The following is a 19,021-nucleotide window of genomic DNA, read 5'->3' as shown; positions in this document are numbered from 1 at the left end:
AAACTTCTTCCAGCAAAACATGAGAGTTACTGACCTGAGCTCAGCCTCAGAGGTGGTAAATGCATGTGCACAGAAGAGAAACAGTAAGAGCCACAGTGACTGACCTGTACTGCAGCACATGCAGTGCCCTCCACCTCCAGGCTGTGCTTTCCTGTCATATCCTGCAGCGCCTCCTCCTGGTAGAGCAGTCGATTGTTCTGATTCACATCAAATGTTAGCTGGCCACTGGGAGACTGGACTGTCACTGTGCTTGAACCCTCTGGGCTGAACACCACAGTGGAGTAGAGAGCCAGAGCCTGAAGAGCCACCACGGTGTCCTAAATCACACACACAGTTATAAACACATCATGCCAGTAACCTTCATATGGCATCACTCCAGTTTGAGACTGCAAACGAAAACAGAGCCCTTAGTCTTGTTGTCACATATCCTCCACTGATCTCCCACCTGAAAACAGCCTCAAGACTGACGTGCACAGAAAAAGCATTTACCTGCAGAGCAGCTTGGCCCTCGGTAGCATAAATGTAAGTTTAGCTGAATGCTGTTTTAGCTGTACCTGTGTGGAGGAGAAGCCTCCATAATGGTTCTGCTGACCCGTCAGCCACCTGGCGATTCGGGTGGCATATCCCAGGTCTTCAGCAGAAGGAGGTGCACTGAGTTTGGCCAGCAGCACATAGGAGCTGATCTCCACAGCCAGAGAGGCTGATGTTTCTGCTGCTGTCTGAGACCAGTGGAGGAAACCTCCTAAAAACAGACAACCAGCCACAAGGTGAGCTACAATCACAGTAATGAAGCAAAAATGATTTCCTTCACGAGGACGACTCACCTTCTTGTATTGCAACAGTGTCTAGGTGCTTCAGTAGGTAAGCACGGGTCTCCATGTCTCCTGCCAGGGTGAAGACGTACGCCAGCAGAGCTGTAGTGTAGGTGTTGTTGAGGTCACTGATAGACTCCCTGAGACACGATAAGCTCCTCCTCATGACAGGATTCTAGAACAGACAAAATATAGAATATAGAATATAAAGCTGGTTCGGATCACGCTGCCTCTGCAGAGCCAGCAGCATTCTGAGGATGTAACTCACACCTATCACCATCTCTCCTCTCTGCTGCCATCTGGAAGACGATACAGGGCATTGAAGACCCACACTTCCATGATCAAGAGCAGCATCACTGAACTCCACAAACCACTGTCCCCCCTCCCCCAACATCATCACAGCACTCCACACCACAGGACTAACCTTGAATAATCGCTATGAGGAAATGTGAAGTAACTGTACTTTCACTTTTTGTATACTCTCTTTTTTAACATTATTATTTATCTGTGTGGCAGGTGCATGTGTGTGTGTGTGTGTGTGTGTGTGTGTGTGTGTGCATGATTAAATTGTCTCAGGAGCTGCACAGCACATGTCTTTGCACAATGTGCAATGCAAATAAAGTCATTCCAGTTGCTGATGCTTCAATGATCCAGTCAGAAGTGAGAACACAGTGTGAGAATGATTGTGCTGCAACAGGTCTACTCACCGTTACAGACATATTCATCTCCAAGAAAGCAGCAGTGACATAAGCACTGAGAGTCACTTCATCAGACACACCACCCTGTAGAGAGGAAGCACCAGTTATGAATGATCTCATCTTAAGCACCTTGTCGTGAACATGAGTGAAGTCGCGCTGTTGGATTCTTAATAAATGAATCAATTAGTGTGAAAAAAGGTGACGTGATTTTTTCAAAATATGAGATAGAAGTCAAAGTGACCTTGACCTTTGACCACCAAAATCTAATCAGCTCATGGCTGAGTCCAAGGGGACGTTTGTGCCAAATTTGTTGAGATTCCCTCAAGGCGTTCATGAAGTATCTCGACTATGGGATGAATGGACGGACATAATGCCTCCAGCTACGGCTATCACCAGCACAGAGACATGCTGATTTAAATTTAGTAACAGCATCTACCCATCAGGCACTTTGCCCCTACCTTCATTCTGTTGTGAAAGAGTTTTCCTGACTTTTGGAAACAGCCATTTTTTTGCTGTTTGCTGATCAGCCAAGTCTTTGGCTGTTCAGTGTTGCTCGGGTCGATGTAGATGAAGGACTGTGCTTTGACAAAGGATCTCAGAACAAAAGCAGTGAGCCTGAGGAAAAACAAAAGAACATTAGTAATCTCAAAGGAGTGAGGGACACCCGAGCTCATCACACACTGTTTTATAGTTTCATTATGTCCTTATATCACCGTCTTAAAGGGCCAGTGTGTAAAATGGGTTGAAAACCGCTGGAAACAGTGACATCAGTGGTCAAATTCTAGATTGCAGGGCTCACTCGCTCACCCCTCCCGTCGGGTAAATGACAGTGGCCTCGTAGGGACAAAAAGCCTTGCGCATGACTTTTTCAGGAGTAGGTCTATCTAGCGACGAGGTGAATGTTTATTTAGAAATCTAAACCATGTTACGATATTGTAATGAATCCCTCACGAGCAGGAGACCAGAGGAGCGTTCGGGAAAAAGGCCCATTTATTTGAGCACTCCAGAAACTCCAGTAACACTCCAGGGGGTAAAAGACTCCGTCCCAAACTCTGACTCTTCTAGCATAACACACACACTTCTAACTTTACACACATACTCGTTTACAATACTGAGTGGGGACCCCCCTCCCCTCTCTGCTCCACCAATCTCCAGCCCGCACACTGACTGACAGCGTAGCCGGTAAACAGTGCTCAGCTGTTTATTTAGCCTAGCAATATCTCCGGACTATAGTAGCTGCAATGGACGACTTTGAACGCGATTTTGAAGAGTTTCTTGTAGCGGACACAGACCCAGAGCCATACCTGTTTGAGCCGGAGCATACAGATGAGGAACTCCATGTGTTTGATGCTGAGCGGGTGAGAAGAGAGGCTGAATGCACAGAATGGGATTCGGTGCTACTGCTGCCATCGTTGGGGAGATATATCATCAGGAGGAAAAGCGCCGCAGAGAGTGCATCACAAGGAGTGAAGCTGCGTCTTCTTTTCCTCGCAGATGACGGTTCGGGTTCATTCTCTCCTGTTGCGTGGTAAGTGTGGTCCATTCGCAAACTTTATAACTAAAAAAACTTTTCACTACTCTCTATCGACGAACTACTAACACTCTGCTGTTTCCTCCTCCTTCTTCCTTCCTTCCGCTGTCTTTGTTGGTTCATTTATACACGCGAAACGTGTTCTCTGGCTGGCTGGATTGTCCACTCGGTCTGCCGTACATACATGGCGGTGCAAGATGGCGACCTCTCTAAAGCAAGGCCCTTGATATATATATAAAAGCATAATTATAAGGCTACGAAAACCAAACAAATTTTATTTTATAGCGATCATACACTTGTATAAACGTATTAATGGGTAGAATATTCAGATTCAGATTCAGATTGACAATAAACCATGCCAAATATTACACACTGGCCCTTTAAGTCCACATTGTGAACACAGTCTAAGAAGGTGAAACACTGAAAACAGATTATATTACTGTTCCACTTTAACAGGAGTGCAGTATTTAGCAAAATGACACCACTTAATATATCTTGAAATATTTCAAATGCTGTAAATGAACAGTGGGAAACCATGGTTTGGCACAAACAAACACATGTTCTCACCAAGTGTTCCCCTCTCCTGATCCAAAAGCACTGTAAGCACCATCAGAATGTTTGTAGTTCAGCTGTCTTTGGTAGCCTGGATAACAAAGGAAACATGATTTCAATCATTATGAAATTCTACTTCTTACACTAAATTACAGGCAGGACAGACCTAAGCGTATATATGCTGCCCACTACCAGCCACTCTCTGCATACAGAAGGTTGCAACGGACAGTTTCAATGTCCGGCCTTTGAACACTGCAACACTATTCTTTCTCTTTTCAACCTTTTGTTCTCTACATCTGACTGTGAGAGGGATCTTGTGCTGCTGCTATCACCCCTGGCACTGGGTTAACGGGTTAGCTCTGGCTGATTTCAAGTTGCTTCAGCAAGTCTGTCTCCACCTTACTGGGTGTGCTGGCCGCTTTCCTCATGGCAAAACTAGTCTCCTACTCCAGGAGTGAGGCTGTGAGGAATCGTGGGGTAGCAGCTAGCTAACTAGCAGCTAACACAGTCAGAACTGCTAACGTAGGACAGCGCTAAACATTTGACTCCACCCACGTTGAGCACAGCCCTGAACTGCACACTGCAGCAGCAACAGAGTGGGGATTATGCTCTCGAAATAACTGTTGTGTGACCTTGATATGTAAATGTTGGGAAGGTAATGTGCAGAGGTAATCAGAAGGGTGAGGCATCTTTCTTCCAAATAAAACTGATATTCGACTGTTTATGGGTCATTTGTCTGCTGCCCAGTGCCCACTCTCTTTATCTCACTTCAAAAAGGGCCATTTTATGTCTTCCAAAGTCTAAACGTCTGTTAAATTTTCACAGCAATGTAAAACCAACAGAGACTCACCACTGGTCATGAAGTTGGTGGCCTTTTCCTTGATGGCTGGGGTCAGCTGCTGTGAGTTTCTCAGGTACTGGAGGATGTAGATGTTGGGGGCCAGGAGCACCATGTTCTGCTCCCCACATCCATACGGCATCTTCAGCAGCCCATCCAGGTTCTTCATGGCTCGGCCCAAAATGTCACCTGCACAAAAACACAACTAAAGTGACCTTGAGAGGATTTTCTGAAGAGGTTGTCCTTGTTTTTAGAGATCTGAGGCTGGATGAGAAACCAAGCAAAAATCATCCCCACACACTGGATGTATCACCTGCAGGGTTACACACCACTCAAGAATCTTTGCTGCATGTCATCCTCCCAACCCCATCTCTCCCCATGTTTCTTTATCTGCCTTTATCTCTTCATCTCCACTCCATCGAACAGAAGGCAAAATACCAACACACTAAGCCAAATGAGCAACTGAAGTCAAATCGATCCCTCGGTTTACCCAGCACTGATACTGAAGCTCGGGCAGATCCAACGATCACATTCTCAGGGAGCAGCAGGTCTACTTCCTCTGTCAGTGCTTCTCCTGGGTACAGAGATAAAGGATAAATGGTCACAAAACAACACTGGAGAAACAAATCACACACCAAACACTCACAGACAAATACAAACTCAACTGCTCATTAAACTATTATGAAATCCTTACAAGAAAGTTAAAATTTGCCATTTAGATTTAAGCATGTACGGCTTTAATGTTTTCTATATTTCTCATAACTAACAGTTTCTATAGCACCACCATCAGGAGAACTGTTTCAGGGTGGACACCAAAGATTAGTGTCACCATTTCAGTATCTGACCAAATGTCTCCACTTCTATTCCTGGGATGTGACGTTGAGTCATGGCCAGAAAACTGTTTTATGCAGAATATTATGATGTGACATTGAAGTTGACCTTTAACCTTTTGAATATAAAATGTCACCCAAGTGTAAAGTTCTGTCATAATTTGGATTCTTGAGATATGGCCATAAACAGATTTTGTGAGGTCAGACTGACCTTGACCTTTGACCACAAAATTCTAATTAGTTTATTCTTCAGTCCAAGTGGACATTTGTGCCAAATTTGAAGAAATTCCCTTGAGGCGGTCTTGAGATACTGTGTTCACAAGAATGGGACAGACAACCCGAAAACATAGTGCCTCTAGCCATGGCTACCACCAGCGGTATACCAGAGGTATAAAAAAAATACAACAATATTGTACATTGAAGGCTGGTCATGTAAAAAATACTTGGTATTATTGAGGGATCACCTTCAATAACACTTGTTCAAATACAAAACACCAATATTGTTTAAATATTAAAGACAGATATAAAAACCATAATGGATCACCGTGAGTGACATTTATTGGAAAGTATTACAGCAAATGATATTATGAGGAGGAAAGAAAGAAGAATTACGATGGAGTATGATGGTGACAGAAAACTGTCTCGTTTGTAATGTTAGCAGTAAAGTGTACCATTTACTGTTTATTTAATTGGACTCTGGCGGTTGTGGTTGTTGGCTGCAGCCTTCCTGCTTAACACTGGACCTATTAAAAGACTGGTCACTTTAGGCCAGTTCAGGCCAAAGATTCACAACGAGATGTAACCATTTTAGAATGTTGCAGAGAAAAGTTGCAGCGGTGAGAAGTGGCCGTCTGGGCTCAACTCAACCCAGCTGATGGTGTCACCTGCAACTCAGCTGGTCAAATTGCTGGCGGCTGGTTTGAAAACATACAGCACGGATTTTGAATTTGGTCGCCATATAAAAACCTATATATCGACCATTATCTCAGCTTCTAAGCCACTTAGGATCACAATTTTGGTGTCTAATCATACATTTTCAGGGTCAAGGAATACAACTATAGCAATAAAAATAGTGTCAGATAAAAAAAATGAAATAATTTTTTTGTGTCAGATGGTTTCTATGGGCTTAGTGGACACAGTAATGTGTTTAGCACTTTCGTTAAAATACAGAAATTGTCTACTACTTTTTCCCTACTAGCCTATGTTATATGAATTTACTCAGCTTCTTTTAAACAACCCCCTTATGCTACATTCTGACTTGATGTGGTTCTGTGTAGTAGTTAGTAGCAGTTACTCGTTTGTTAATGGAAACGGGGTTGTAGTCCTACAGGCATCCCATCGTACAATTTCACTAGGATGCTAGCTAGGATTTCAAGCTATCTTGTTTGTCTGTCTCCTTCTACCAACATGTGCGTTTAGTTGTGTTAGTTATGTTAAAAATAAGATGAGCATTTAGCTATGTCGTATGTAATACTGTAATTGTAACATGGTAACTAATGTCGCTATTTCTGTATATAGAAAGCAGCAGGAAGCACCTCTGGGGACTGCCATGGCCAAAACATGGTTGTTCAGAGCCAGGCTTTCCAGGTGAGGAATAAATAACAGTGAATTTGTGATGAGTTTCCACTGCAATTTTGTTTCAGGAATACTCGAACGTTCCACTCAAAATTTCATGGTTAGGCTACATGCTGTATTTTTTCCTTACTATCAAAAGAAAGAGCACAGTGCAGGCTGCTCTGGTGAGGCAGCTCAAAAGGAGGAAGCTCAAAGGATGACGTTTCACAGGTGAGGAGTGACTAGATGGCTAAAGGAATAACCAGGGACGGCTGTCTGCAGGGGTGGTGCTGTCCATGGCACTGAATCACTATTTTGTGATAAACAGTCCTTTATTTAGGTTTCAGAACAGAAATTCTGAAAGAGAATCATTCCATAATAAATATTTAACCCTAGCTGTGGGCCATGGTTAACAAAAACATGTTTGTGTATTTTTAGGTTAACAAGCAAGATGGATTGGAACAATTGCTTGATCAGGGTATATGCAGGAATCCTGAGGCTAATTTCAATACCTTTTTAAGACTTTTTTAAGACCTTCCAAAAAAACCTTAAGACCTCATCGCCACTTCAAGCTGTTGTTAGCAGCAACGCATCTTTAACTTACTAAACAGTTGTAGTTTGCAATTAAATCTATGGAGCACAAACATACAACAGAACTCAGATAAGATGAAAAGGAATAAAGCTTGAAAGAATAAATTAAACCAAAGGCAGGTTTATTAAAATACACCTTAGGTCATAACAAGTAACACAGCTCTACAGCTCAACATCAGCTATTCAAGGCCAACTTGCTGAAAACAACAACCTTATGGCTAGCCCCTTGCATGTGGGATTTAGGGCTGACCCAAAAAATTCAAAGCTTCGAAGCTTCGTTCGATGGCACGGGATTCGATTGTGAAAAAAAAAAAATTGAATATTCAGCCTTTTTTTTCCTCCAGTTTTTTGGGGGGGACATTGAACGCAACACTAATCATGCCGTCCGTTTACGGTTGTTTTTTTCCCCTTTAGCCATATGTAAACTCAAAGAACGAGAAGCAATGTCTGTAAGGCATATAAGATTTCATGTTCCAGTTCCAGTTTGTGTTTTTAATTGATTGATTGTTTTTGGTTGGTTGACAAATAAAGGCCGGCCCCATTAGGCCGAGTAAAGAAGTCATGTGGTCTGATTGTTTCATGAATTGCCTAAAAAAGTTTCACAGTAAATCAGAGAACAGGGATATTATTATTGCCACGGGTTATTTGAAATGGACAAAGGTATTCTTTACTGGTGAGTTAAGGGAGAATAGCTATCATGTAATTAAAAAAGAAAACATCTCCGACAAGGAAATAGAAAGTCCAACGTGCAATGAATGGAGACCTATTATCCTGCTTGAACACAGCCAACTAAATTCTTTGAACAATGTGACTCAAAATAATGATAAAATAGATTTTATTGATGTAAAATAATATGCTGACGGTGACATGCTGAGTCTGGTGTCAGTGACACATGCTGCTCTGAGTCGCACATCTGTCTGCTTGCGCTGCAGTGCGCTGAGGGTTTTAATTTTTAGTGTTAAATCAAAAGTTAAACACTACTTATCAGCAACCAGAAGTGTTTCTTCGTTTGTGAATATTTTTATCTTAATTCTAGAGTTGCAAGAAACTACACTACACTAAGTGTAGACAAGTCAGAACCATACAGTTCCTTCCTAAATAATGTTAGTGCTTTCAGAGTCCTGGGCACATTGCCAGTGGTGCTCAACTTTGGAGAGGACGTGACTGTAGATGAATTGGTCCAAAACCAAGGTGAATGGCACATATCTTGCTATGTCAAATTCAGCAAAGAGAAGCTGCAGAGAGCTACCAAAAAGACTTCTGATGTATTTTAAAATGGTATAGTCGTATTCCTTGACCCTGAAAATGTATGATTAGACACCAACATTTTGATCCTAAGTGGCTTAGAAGCTGAGAAAATGGTAGATATAGGTTTTTATATGGCGGCCAACTTCAAAATCCAAGATGGCCGCCATAATGTAAAATGGAAAGCTATGGGTATGGACAGCATTTGGAGAAAATATGGCACTTTTGTCCAGCGCCACCTGACTATATGCCCCACCCACACACATTATCATTGATTAATTAATTGGTACTGGTTATGTATATTATTGTGGCGTATTTATCATAAATACAGTGCATCTGATGCTCCTTTTGTTTCTGTTTTTCACCGTTTCATCACAACTACAAATGCAACTGTAGCCAGTATCTCACTATCACTATCCTCATTCATATTTTAAGAAGCTACAAATTATTTTCAGTCACAAATTGAACCTGAAAAGCCGCAAATCAGAACAGAAGTACAGAGTTGTTGCATAGCGACGATACACCATCTCATCTAGTTGCATTGGTGTAACAAATAAGTTAGATGTTGAAAAATACCGACCTTATATTTTGATTGCACACTGTCTAAAAAGATAGAAACACTAAACAATAAAGAAAAACAAATCTGGTAAAACAACACTACTGGGCTACACAGTTAATGGACAGAATAGTTTTTAAACTGGGGGCTGAAATAATACTATGAACTGTGGGAGCAGAATGGCAAAGCTGATCCAGCTGTTTGCTTTAGTCTCCTAACACCCTCCTTACAAATGGCTCAGCTGATGTCTTCACATGTAAGGGTTGGGTTTAGAACTCCTGGTGTAAACCACACTGACCTTTTGGACACAGCAGCCAGTTGTAGGTGTTTGTCATCTCAGTTCCTTCAGCCTGAGAGGGACAGAGGTGGGAAGACAGAACAGCTAAGTTTATTTCATTTCATGATCACAAACAAACAAATATTGGTTATAGACAAATATTTTTGTTGTCACTTTGTTACAGCTCCTACCTTTACTATGAGAGACTGTGTGACCACGTCAATACGACCTCTGTCTGGCACGCTCACAATCTCATTGTTACATAAAGTCTGGGATGCCACAGCCTCAGCACGCACCGTCACATTCACAACCCCTAAAAAAAAAAATTCTGGAGACTTGGCACTGCTGTAGTTGAGATAAGCAAGAAGGCAGTTGGACAATGATTCCACATAGTGTATAAAATAAAAAGTTAGTGCTAGTGTTTTATCTTTGCTGTGTGTTTTTATATATTGCTGTGTTGCTTTATCTTGCAGGTTTTTATTGTGCTTAACTTGACAGTTTTTATTTGCATGCTTTTATTTTATCATCACTGGGATGCTGTGATTTTACTTCCTGCTGTTAGTGCCAGATACCTGCACCTGGTAGAAAAGTCTCTTACAGATTGACAAGGCGGCCACCCAACCAGACAAGACAACTACAACCAATGAAGTGATGGAGAGGAGGGCCTTTAGCAACGAAAATATGGAAAGAAATAAGTCAAGGTGTGATGGACCGGGGGAGAGAACAGCCTGAGAGGACGGCTCAAGAGGCAGCACCAAAAATGGAGCAGAGGAAGCTGAAGGGAAGCAGCATGAGAGAAAGGCAGCGAGGCAAGATGACACAATGTCGGAAACAGTTTGACTTATTTCCACCCAGCCGACAGCCTGGCCGTGGAGAACGGTCCCTAACTGCAGGGAGAATGGAGCAGGCTTCCCCGGAGGTCCACCGCTTAACCCGGTCCGTCTCCTCCGCCACACTTTGACTTATTTCCACCCTGCCGACAGTGGGACTTATATATTCATTGTGCTGACAGTGGCTTGGAAAACCACCCATAACTGTGTCACATGGGGAAGAGGGAAGAGGGAAGGCGGCTGGAGTTCCTCCAACATTTGCGGTTAGATTATCATATTTTTTTATTGACAAAAATATAGGCTATTTTTTACAGTTCGCACACACCTATTTTTAGTCGCAAATGCAAGTGAAACACTCGCACTGTCGAGCGGTGTATTAGGTGCTGCTGATGTATGTGTTATATATCACACTAGAGGTTAAATGTGGCGCCGGCCATGCCTCTTTTGATTCTGCAATGCTGGCATGCTGTCTATAACTGGAGTAGAGCACTGGAGCAAAATTATGCTGCTATCATTTGGTTCTGTGTAAAAATGCAAAGCCAGTGTAAAGAAGGGACTCTGCAGCAGCCTTATAGCGCTCTGTAGCGACCCTGTAGCACCATCTCTGTGCAAAAAGGTGTGGTGATTTTTTTATTGACACAAGTATACAGGTGTGACCTTTACCCAGGGCTGAGGGGACCATGGTCCAGCTGAGGGTTTTGCGCTCACCGCCACACAAACAGGATGTGTACTGGTCATCAGACAGGGGGATGAGGGTGTAATCTAGGGAGGCGTCTGGAGCCACAGTGACCTGTTCAAGAGAAACAGTTGAAGAAAACGTTTGCACTTTTGTTCCAAGAGTTAGAAGAGAGGATCAACACCATTTGTTGGAGCGAGGAGGTGATTCGCTTAGCTTTAGCATAATGACTGGGGGAACAATGAAGAGCTAGGGTGCCAACACCTGTAAAGCTCACTCACTGATGCGTTACATCTGATTTTACAAACAGAAATGTAAAAACAAGTGATATGTGCTGAAACTATTTCATTACATCAGGTTTTGACTCCAGACCTGTGATGTATGGAGACTTGTAGAGGGTGTACCCCGCCTTCACCCAATGTCAGCTAGGATTGACTCCAATCAGATCATGAATCAGATAAGCGGTTACAGATAATAAATGGATGGATTCTGAAGAGTGAGGCTCTTAATAAAAATACACACCTGTATGATCCACTTCAGTTACTTTGGACTTACTGTGTAAGGCATTACATGGTCAGTCCCGTGGTACTTAAAGGTCCAGTTTGCAGGATTTAGGGGGATATATTGGCAGAAATATGACATCATATAATAAGTATGTTTTCTTTAGTGTATAATCACCATGAAAAATATCTACAGCAGGGAGCAGGTCTTTGTTTGAAGAGATCACCATGTTGCACTGCCATGTTTCTACAGTAGCCCAGAACAGACAAACAGGGGGGCGTGTCCCCCTCAGTGTATATGTGACTACGGCCCTGTCAGCATGCATAATTAGGCTGCAGTTGTCTGGGTGCGCAAAGGTGAAATGGGCTGGTCTTGTCATACAAAGTTTGATGGAGTGTCAACTGGACAATATGGAGATATTTGCATCTTGAAAGCCGGACTACAAATGTGGATAGACAGGGAGAAACACATGGAAGCCTAAGACGTGGTAAGACACGATATTCCTCACTATATGAAGTGACTGATAACAAGATCTGTATAATGGGTTGTAAAGAAATTCATCAGGTTTTTATTTTGTAGACACTTGATCTGTATTTATAGCGTGATGGGATGACAGCACAATGATGTGTGTGGTATCACTGGAAAGCTCTGCTCCTGCGCTTTCATGTGATATGCGTGGCATTTCTGTGCGACCCTGCATTCGCGAGTAATCCATCCAACAGTAATGTGTGTGCAAAGCTGTATGAAAGCTCTGTTATACAGAATTTTTTTTCGCTGTGAAAACATTGGACTACCGACAAGTGCTTGGTCTTGTCGGAAAGCTACAGTTCTGCTGTTTCATGTGATATGCATGGCTTCTCGCTATGATGCACAGTCGTGGAGAAAAACCATAGAGAAGAACAGGTGTGAATTTGGACGCACTATGCATCGTTTGGACCCATAGGGTTAAGTCACCTGAGATAGCATACGCCACTTCCAATGCAAAAGTTGTGATCGATAAAAGCAGACTTGATTGGAGAAACTTTGACCCATACTTACGAATGTTTTGGAGATGGAAAATTAGCAATGCAGATGGTGAGGTGGAAGCCTGATTGTAGAAATTGTTGAATATGGATCCTACATACTGTTTTATAAATGAGACCCCTGGTCTGTTTGTTTTGGAGAGGACGAGACCTCTGTGGATAAATCGGCTTCTGATGAAAACCTCCTGAACATCTGGATCTTATGTTCTCAGAGAAAAAAGATGACCACACCTGTGTTGGACTAGCTGCCTGCAGCGTCATGCCAAACTGCGCCATAAATACATGGATTTGTAATGTAAAGTGACATCATTCAGTGTTTTTACCAGATTAAATCACTGGGTCTGTTTGTTTTGGAGAAGAAGAGACCTCTGTGGATAATTCAGCTCCTGATAAAAACCTCCTGAACAATGAACACTGAAGGAATTCTAACCAGGAGAAGTTTTAGCTGGTTGCAAACTGTAATTCTCTGCTAGACGCCACCAAATCCCCCTAAATCTTACACACTTCACTTTTAAAATGCTGGTGCTCAGCATGTTAGCCAGTGATCTAATGCCCGCGTGTTATTAACTTGTATCCCTTCAGTCAATTTCTCCTCCAACAGTTACAATAGCTCAGTAGTATTTCAAGTTAAAAATATTCATTACCATGATGCAGCTGGACAGATAGTTGAAGATGGTTGCCTTCAGTTCAAAATGCTCCCCTCGGATGATGGAGTAGGGCAGGCTGAGCTCGAGGAAGAAAGGCTGGAAGACGGTGATCTCTTTACGAGGAGCCAAGCCAAAACCCTGAGGGGACAGACAGAAAGCCTCCGTCTCCCAGGTGGTGATGGTGTCCGGGACAGTGAGGGACACATTTTTCGTTCCAGACTCTCTGGATCAGCAGATACACAGACACACACTGTGAGTCAGAGAAACTTTTACAGGACTCAGATTAGTCAGAGATGATGTGAGAGGGAGAAGGAAAGAGAAACATTTCAGTCAGTCAGATTCTGAAGGTGTAGTGTCACAAGATTACATGTTACAAATGAAGACAATATTTGTTATGCTCAACATCCTCACTTTTAACATGTTTGACAGAAGGGATAGTTGAGATTCTTCGAAGTAAGGTTGTATGGGGTACTTATCCATAAACAGTATATTACATAGAGTCAATGTTAGTCAGGATGCCCCCAGTTTAGAGAAGCAGGCTGGAGTCAGACATGGAAGCTAAGTAATGTACTGCTGTGGACAGGTCAGCAAAGCTCACCCAACTTCCACCAGGTCCCATATCCACGTCTCAGGGAAGAAAGTGCGAACTGTCTCTATTGGAGGAGCAGGAGGAGCAAGAGGAGCAGGACCAGCAGGGAGAGCGGCTGCAACAGGTGAAGAATTCAGAAGATGTAATCTTCTGCTAAAGGTTTTCATCTTGTGGTTCCTAGAAACTGACAAAACCAGAGACATAACACACTCATGACTTTTGCTCATACTATCCTGATGACGAATTGCTATGGTTCACCAAGGCCAACATGTCTCACCAGGGTAGCGCATGGTCAGTGGGCAGTAACACGATGTAAAAAACCCATTTGTTGCCATCTTCAGTCCCAAACTCTACATAAACCAGCAAGATTTTAATTAGTCACTGTAAAACTGGGGTTATCACTGCATCAGTGACGCCTGTTTTAATTCAGTCATTTGTATAATATGTACAGCAAGAGCACTTTACAAACTGCTGCATAACAAGTACCTGGAAAATTTCAGAAGCATGATCTTTCTTGTCATGTCTACATCTTTGTCTTTGGGAAGAGAACATGGATCCTATTCCTCTCCAACTGCTGCATTGCACATGATCTTCAACCTCATGTGGAACACTGGGTGCTTTCTTGACAGGCAACAGGTCAAATATCTGAAATTAAAGAAGCTAACATTTATTTATTTTTACAGGGCTGTTAAAAAGTTATGCTTTCATTTTTTAGATTCATTTAAAATCATTATATTGTCAGGAAATCATGCACATCAGAGTTTCCCACACAAAGGCCATTCAGATGAATCCTAAATGATGAAGATATAATGACCCTGATGAAGACCTGTGAGTCACAAGTCGTTAGTCTTTTTAATCTATGATGTCAATAGAAAAAATAAAGTACAGTAGTAAAATAAAGGCATCTAAATTTTTGCACAAACCCTATAGAGTGCCTTGGATTGTTTGAGGGAGCATTGCATTTTATATTTTTGGATTGAAAGTATAATTTACTCATGCAATGAGCCCTTCACAAGACGGAGTAAACAAAGTACACCCGAAGTATCCAAAGAGCACCTGTATATCTGACTACTACTAAGACCCAGCAGCGCTTCTAGTCCTTTGTCTTTGTGTTTTGATAAAGACATAATTTCTCCCACACTATGTTGTCAGTGCCAAAGCTTAAAATCTCTTTCTGCTTTTTCTACTGATGAGATGCATTCATTAATAATTAAACAGCAACACGAAGATAAATTTTGTGCATCTGCCAATGTGTTTTGACATGAGTCACCAAAGTCAGCACTAAGAGCATAAATCACAACTGACATGTTTGAGTCCAGCTGAGATGCTTTATATGTGGTTTCCCATCTCTCTCCATGTATTTCCTGTCATCTCTCTATTCTAATTAAGACATGAAATGTCCCAATATATACAAAAAACTTACAGATGCTTTTTAGCTTCTGACTAGATAAGTGCTTTTTGCAAGACAGTTTTTTTCCCATTTCTTTTTCTAATTTTATATTTTAGTTTTTAAGTTTGGCCCATGGCATCAATTCTCGTCTGGCATTTGAGTTTCTGAGAGCCTGCAGGGGCCCCTGCCCCTCATTCCTCGCCTTCACTTGTTGTCACAGCCATCATGGTTACCACTCACAAATCGAGCGTCCTGCAGAGCAGCATCACGTCTCCCTGACCTGCTTTAGTGAACAGCCTGGTGATGATAGTGATTGCCCTAAGCCTCAGTATTGTTTGTCACTGTTGTGAAATCAACACTTATGAAATAAATCTCAATACAGCAAGACTAATTCAGGCAACAACCCACCATTAAGCTTAACAACACGCAAGCTTGTCTGGCGTAAAAATCACACCTTCTCCCTCCAACTCTGACTCAGATTCGGGTTCACCAACTGCCTGGTGCGAGCAGACACAGACGCTGAATTGCTTTCCCACTTGTCTTTTATAAACCAAAATCAACGGGAAATATCTGCGTCTCCATCATGGCACTGATAATTCATTTAAGGATATCTGACATGTGATGAGGAGAGGAAGACTGTGGAGCTGCTCTACTGTACGTGTGCAGCCTGCTGGGAGCCAAGTGCACAGGGACCAACTACAAAGTGCAACACAGAAAAGAGAAATATTCAGTGAATTCACCCTTCATCTGTAGTGTCAAAAAATATTAACTTCAAAAATCTTTTTTGAGCCAGTTTTAAAATTTAAAATATAGACAAAACTGTTGTTAATGAATAGTCCTAATTTTAGTCCAGTTCTTTTCAAAAAGTTATGGTTTTAACAGTTTTGTTAACTCTCAAATTATTCTGTGGCCCTTGCACCATTTTTAAGAAATCGTTTGCTAAACATGATGTCACGCGTTTCTTATCCCTTTCTGCACCATACAGGTGTTAAAAAATTAATGCATGTGGTCAGGGATGGATGAAACAGGGGGTGGGAGGAGAATATGGATAAAGGTTTACTTAACATCTAACAATTACTTAACATCCGTTTAAGGTGGAGCTTTCAGTTCTAATACATTGCTGGATAGTTTGAAAAATCAGAAAAAAATGATATTATAATTGTTACATTCTGTGAGTAAAATCTGAATCTACAGTGTAACCACTAACATGTCTCTGTAGGTAAATATAGTAGTATAATGTTTTTCTCTTAAGTAGAAGTACAAGTACACAGTATGTAAGTAGTTTTCCACTGAGTTGCTTATTTTTCTAAGTGCTTTTTAAAAAAATGTTCAGGTGTATTGCTCTCGACCCAAAGACGCACAGTGGTGAGTGTGAAGTTGAGCTTCTCAAGAAAGCTGCAAGCAGCAACACCACAGGCCGAACAATTATAGTTTGTATTCTGAACAGATTTCCTGTATCCTAATGCCTTCACATTATCCATCCATCCATCGATTCATTTTCAACCGTTTATCCAGGGCCAGGTCGAGCTAAGCACTCCAGACGTCCCTCTCCCCAGCAACGCTTTCCAGCTCCTCCTGGGGGACCCCGAGGTGTACCCAGCCCAGATGAGATATATAATCCCTCCAGTGTGTTCTGGGTCTGCCCCAGGGCCTCCTACCAGTGAATTTAAAATCCTACTGTTAACTTATAAAGCTCTAAATGGTCAAGCTCCGTCATATCTTAGAGAGCTCATAGTGCCATATTATCCCACCAGAACACTGCGCTCTGAGAACGCAGGGTTACTCGTGGTCCCTAAAGTCTCCAAAAGTAGATCAGGAGCCAGAGCCTTCAGCTATCAGGCTCCTCTCCTGTGGAATCATCTTCCTGTTACGGTCCGGGAGGCAGACACCGTCTCCACATTTAAGACTAGACTTAAGACTTTCCTCTTTGATAAAGCTTATAGTTAGGGCTGGCTCAGGCTTGCCCTGTACCAGCCCCTAGTTAGGCTGACTTAGGCCTAGTCTGCCGGAGGACCTCCTAATACAACGGGCACCTTCTCTCCTTCTGTTTCTCTCTCTCATGTCCTGTTACTGCATCTTGCTAACTCGGCCATTCTGGATGTCACTAACTCGGCTTCTTCTCCGGAGCCTTTGTGCTCCACTGTCTCTCAGATTAACTCATATCACAGCGGTGCCTGGACAGCGTGACGTGTGTGGTTGTGCTGCTGCCGTGGTCCTGCCAGATGCCTCCTGCTGCTGCTGCCATCATTAGTCATTAGTCATACTTCTACTGTTATTATACACATATGATTATTGTCACATATGTATATTGCCAGATGTTAATACATACTTTCAACATATTGTACCACAGTAGCCAGAACTATAACTATAATATTATTACTTTCATTAATGTTGCTGTAAGCTACTGTTATTACCGTCTGTCCTGCATCTCTCTCTGTCTCTCTCTCTCTCTCTCTCTGTCTCATTGTGTCATACGGATTACTGTTAATTTATTATGCTGATCTGTTCTGTACGACATCTATTGCACGTCTGTCCGTCCTGGAAGAGGGATCCCTCCTCAGTTGCTCTTCCTGAGGTTTCTGCCATTTTTTCCCCCGTCAAAGGGTTTTTTTGGGGAGTTTTTCCTGATCCGCTGCGAGGGTCCTAAGGACAGAGGGATGTCGTATGCTGTAAAGCCCTGTGAGGCAAATTGTGATTTGTGATATTGGGCTTTATAAATAAAATTGATTGATTGATTGATTGATTGTTTGATGTGCTTGGAACGGAACACCTCTAACAGGAGGCACCCAGGAGGATCCTGATCAGAAGCCTAAACCACCTCCGCTGACCCCTTCCGGCACAAAGGAGCAGTGGCTCTACTCTGAGCTCCCTCCGGATGTCCAAGCTCCTCCCCCTATCTCTAAGGCTGAGCCCAGCCACCCTACAGAGGAAACTCATTTCAGATGCTTGTATTCGTGATCTCATTCTTTCGGTCACTACCCAGAGCTCATGACCATAGGTGAGGGTTGAGACGTAAATGGACCAGTAAATCGAAAGTTTTGCCTTCCAGCTCAGCTCCCTCTTCACCATGGTGGTCCGGCGCAGTGCCCACATCACTGCAGACGAAGCGCCAAACCACCAATCCATCTCACGCTTCATTCTACCCTCACTCATGAACAAGACCCCAAGAAACTTGGACTCCTTTGCTTGGGGCAGTAACTCACTTCCAACCCAGACGGGGCAATCCACTGTTTTCCGGCTGAGAACATGGCCTCAAATTTGGAGGTGCTGACTCTCATCCCAACCACTTCACACTCAGCTGCTAATCACCCCAGTGCATGCTGGAGGTCACGGTGCAATGAAGCCAATAGAACCACATCATCTGCAAAAAGCAGAGATGGAATTCTGAGGTCACCAAACCGGACTCCTTCTTCCCCCCGGCTGTGCCTTCAGATCCTGTCCATGAATATCACACTGCTTCTCAGTGTTCACATTTTTACTATCATTATTTGTCTATTTTTTGTGGATTCCAGCAGTTACCTTGTCTGCATTCAGAGTCTTCCCGGGCTCCTTGATGAGGACGCTCTGGTCGACAGCGCTCACACCACACAGAGAGTCTGGCTGGGCCGTCACCTGCAGGGTGGTCTCCTCCCCTGGGACAGCTGAGGATGGAGAAAACTCCAGAGATGCCTAACACACACAGACACACAAACACACACACTGCTGTAAACATGTGACATTCCAGTCATCTCACCTCAGCTACATCCCATTTCATTACAATAGCCCGTTAATAAAAGTAACCACGTATGAAAAAGTTACCAGGTCCAAGTGAAAACAGACTCTGGGTAAATGACAACAATACATTCAACATGCAGTTGAAAAGTAATATGTTTATGTTTATTA

General features: G+C 42.7%; 1 protein-coding gene across 3 annotated transcripts in view; it reads right to left on the bottom strand.

Annotated features, from left to right (window-relative positions):
• LOC117260169 (alpha-2-macroglobulin-like) overlaps window positions 1-19,021 on the bottom strand; it is a 44,211-nt gene that overhangs the window by 2,682 nt on the left and 22,508 nt on the right. For all 3 annotated transcript variants that reach the window (XM_078167347.1, XM_078167346.1, XM_078167348.1), the window contains exons 15-30: window positions 18,659-18,808; window positions 14,236-14,394; window positions 14,027-14,099; window positions 13,759-13,933; window positions 13,158-13,383; window positions 10,978-11,104; window positions 9,676-9,797; window positions 9,506-9,557; window positions 4,922-5,005; window positions 4,444-4,620; window positions 3,609-3,684; window positions 1,969-2,125; window positions 1,520-1,594; window positions 825-987; window positions 555-742; window positions 105-317 (exon numbers count right to left, since the gene is read on the bottom strand). In XM_078167347.1, the coding sequence (XP_078023473.1) occupies window positions 105-317; window positions 555-742; window positions 825-987; window positions 1,520-1,594; window positions 1,969-2,125; window positions 3,609-3,684; window positions 4,444-4,620; window positions 4,922-5,005; window positions 9,506-9,557; window positions 9,676-9,797; window positions 10,978-11,104; window positions 13,158-13,383; window positions 13,759-13,933; window positions 14,027-14,099; window positions 14,236-14,394; window positions 18,659-18,808 (2,217 nt within the window). The remainder of the gene's footprint in view (window positions 1-104; window positions 318-554; window positions 743-824; window positions 988-1,519; window positions 1,595-1,968; window positions 2,126-3,608; window positions 3,685-4,443; window positions 4,621-4,921; window positions 5,006-9,505; window positions 9,558-9,675; window positions 9,798-10,977; window positions 11,105-13,157; window positions 13,384-13,758; window positions 13,934-14,026; window positions 14,100-14,235; window positions 14,395-18,658; window positions 18,809-19,021) is intronic.

The sequence above is a fragment of the Epinephelus lanceolatus genome, chromosome 4 (assembly GCF_041903045.1).
Source record: "Epinephelus lanceolatus isolate andai-2023 chromosome 4, ASM4190304v1, whole genome shotgun sequence".
Taxonomy (NCBI): Eukaryota; Metazoa; Chordata; class Actinopteri; order Perciformes; family Serranidae; genus Epinephelus; species Epinephelus lanceolatus.
The sequence above is the reverse complement of the archived record's forward strand: the minus strand, read 5'-3'. Positions and strand labels throughout refer to the sequence as shown.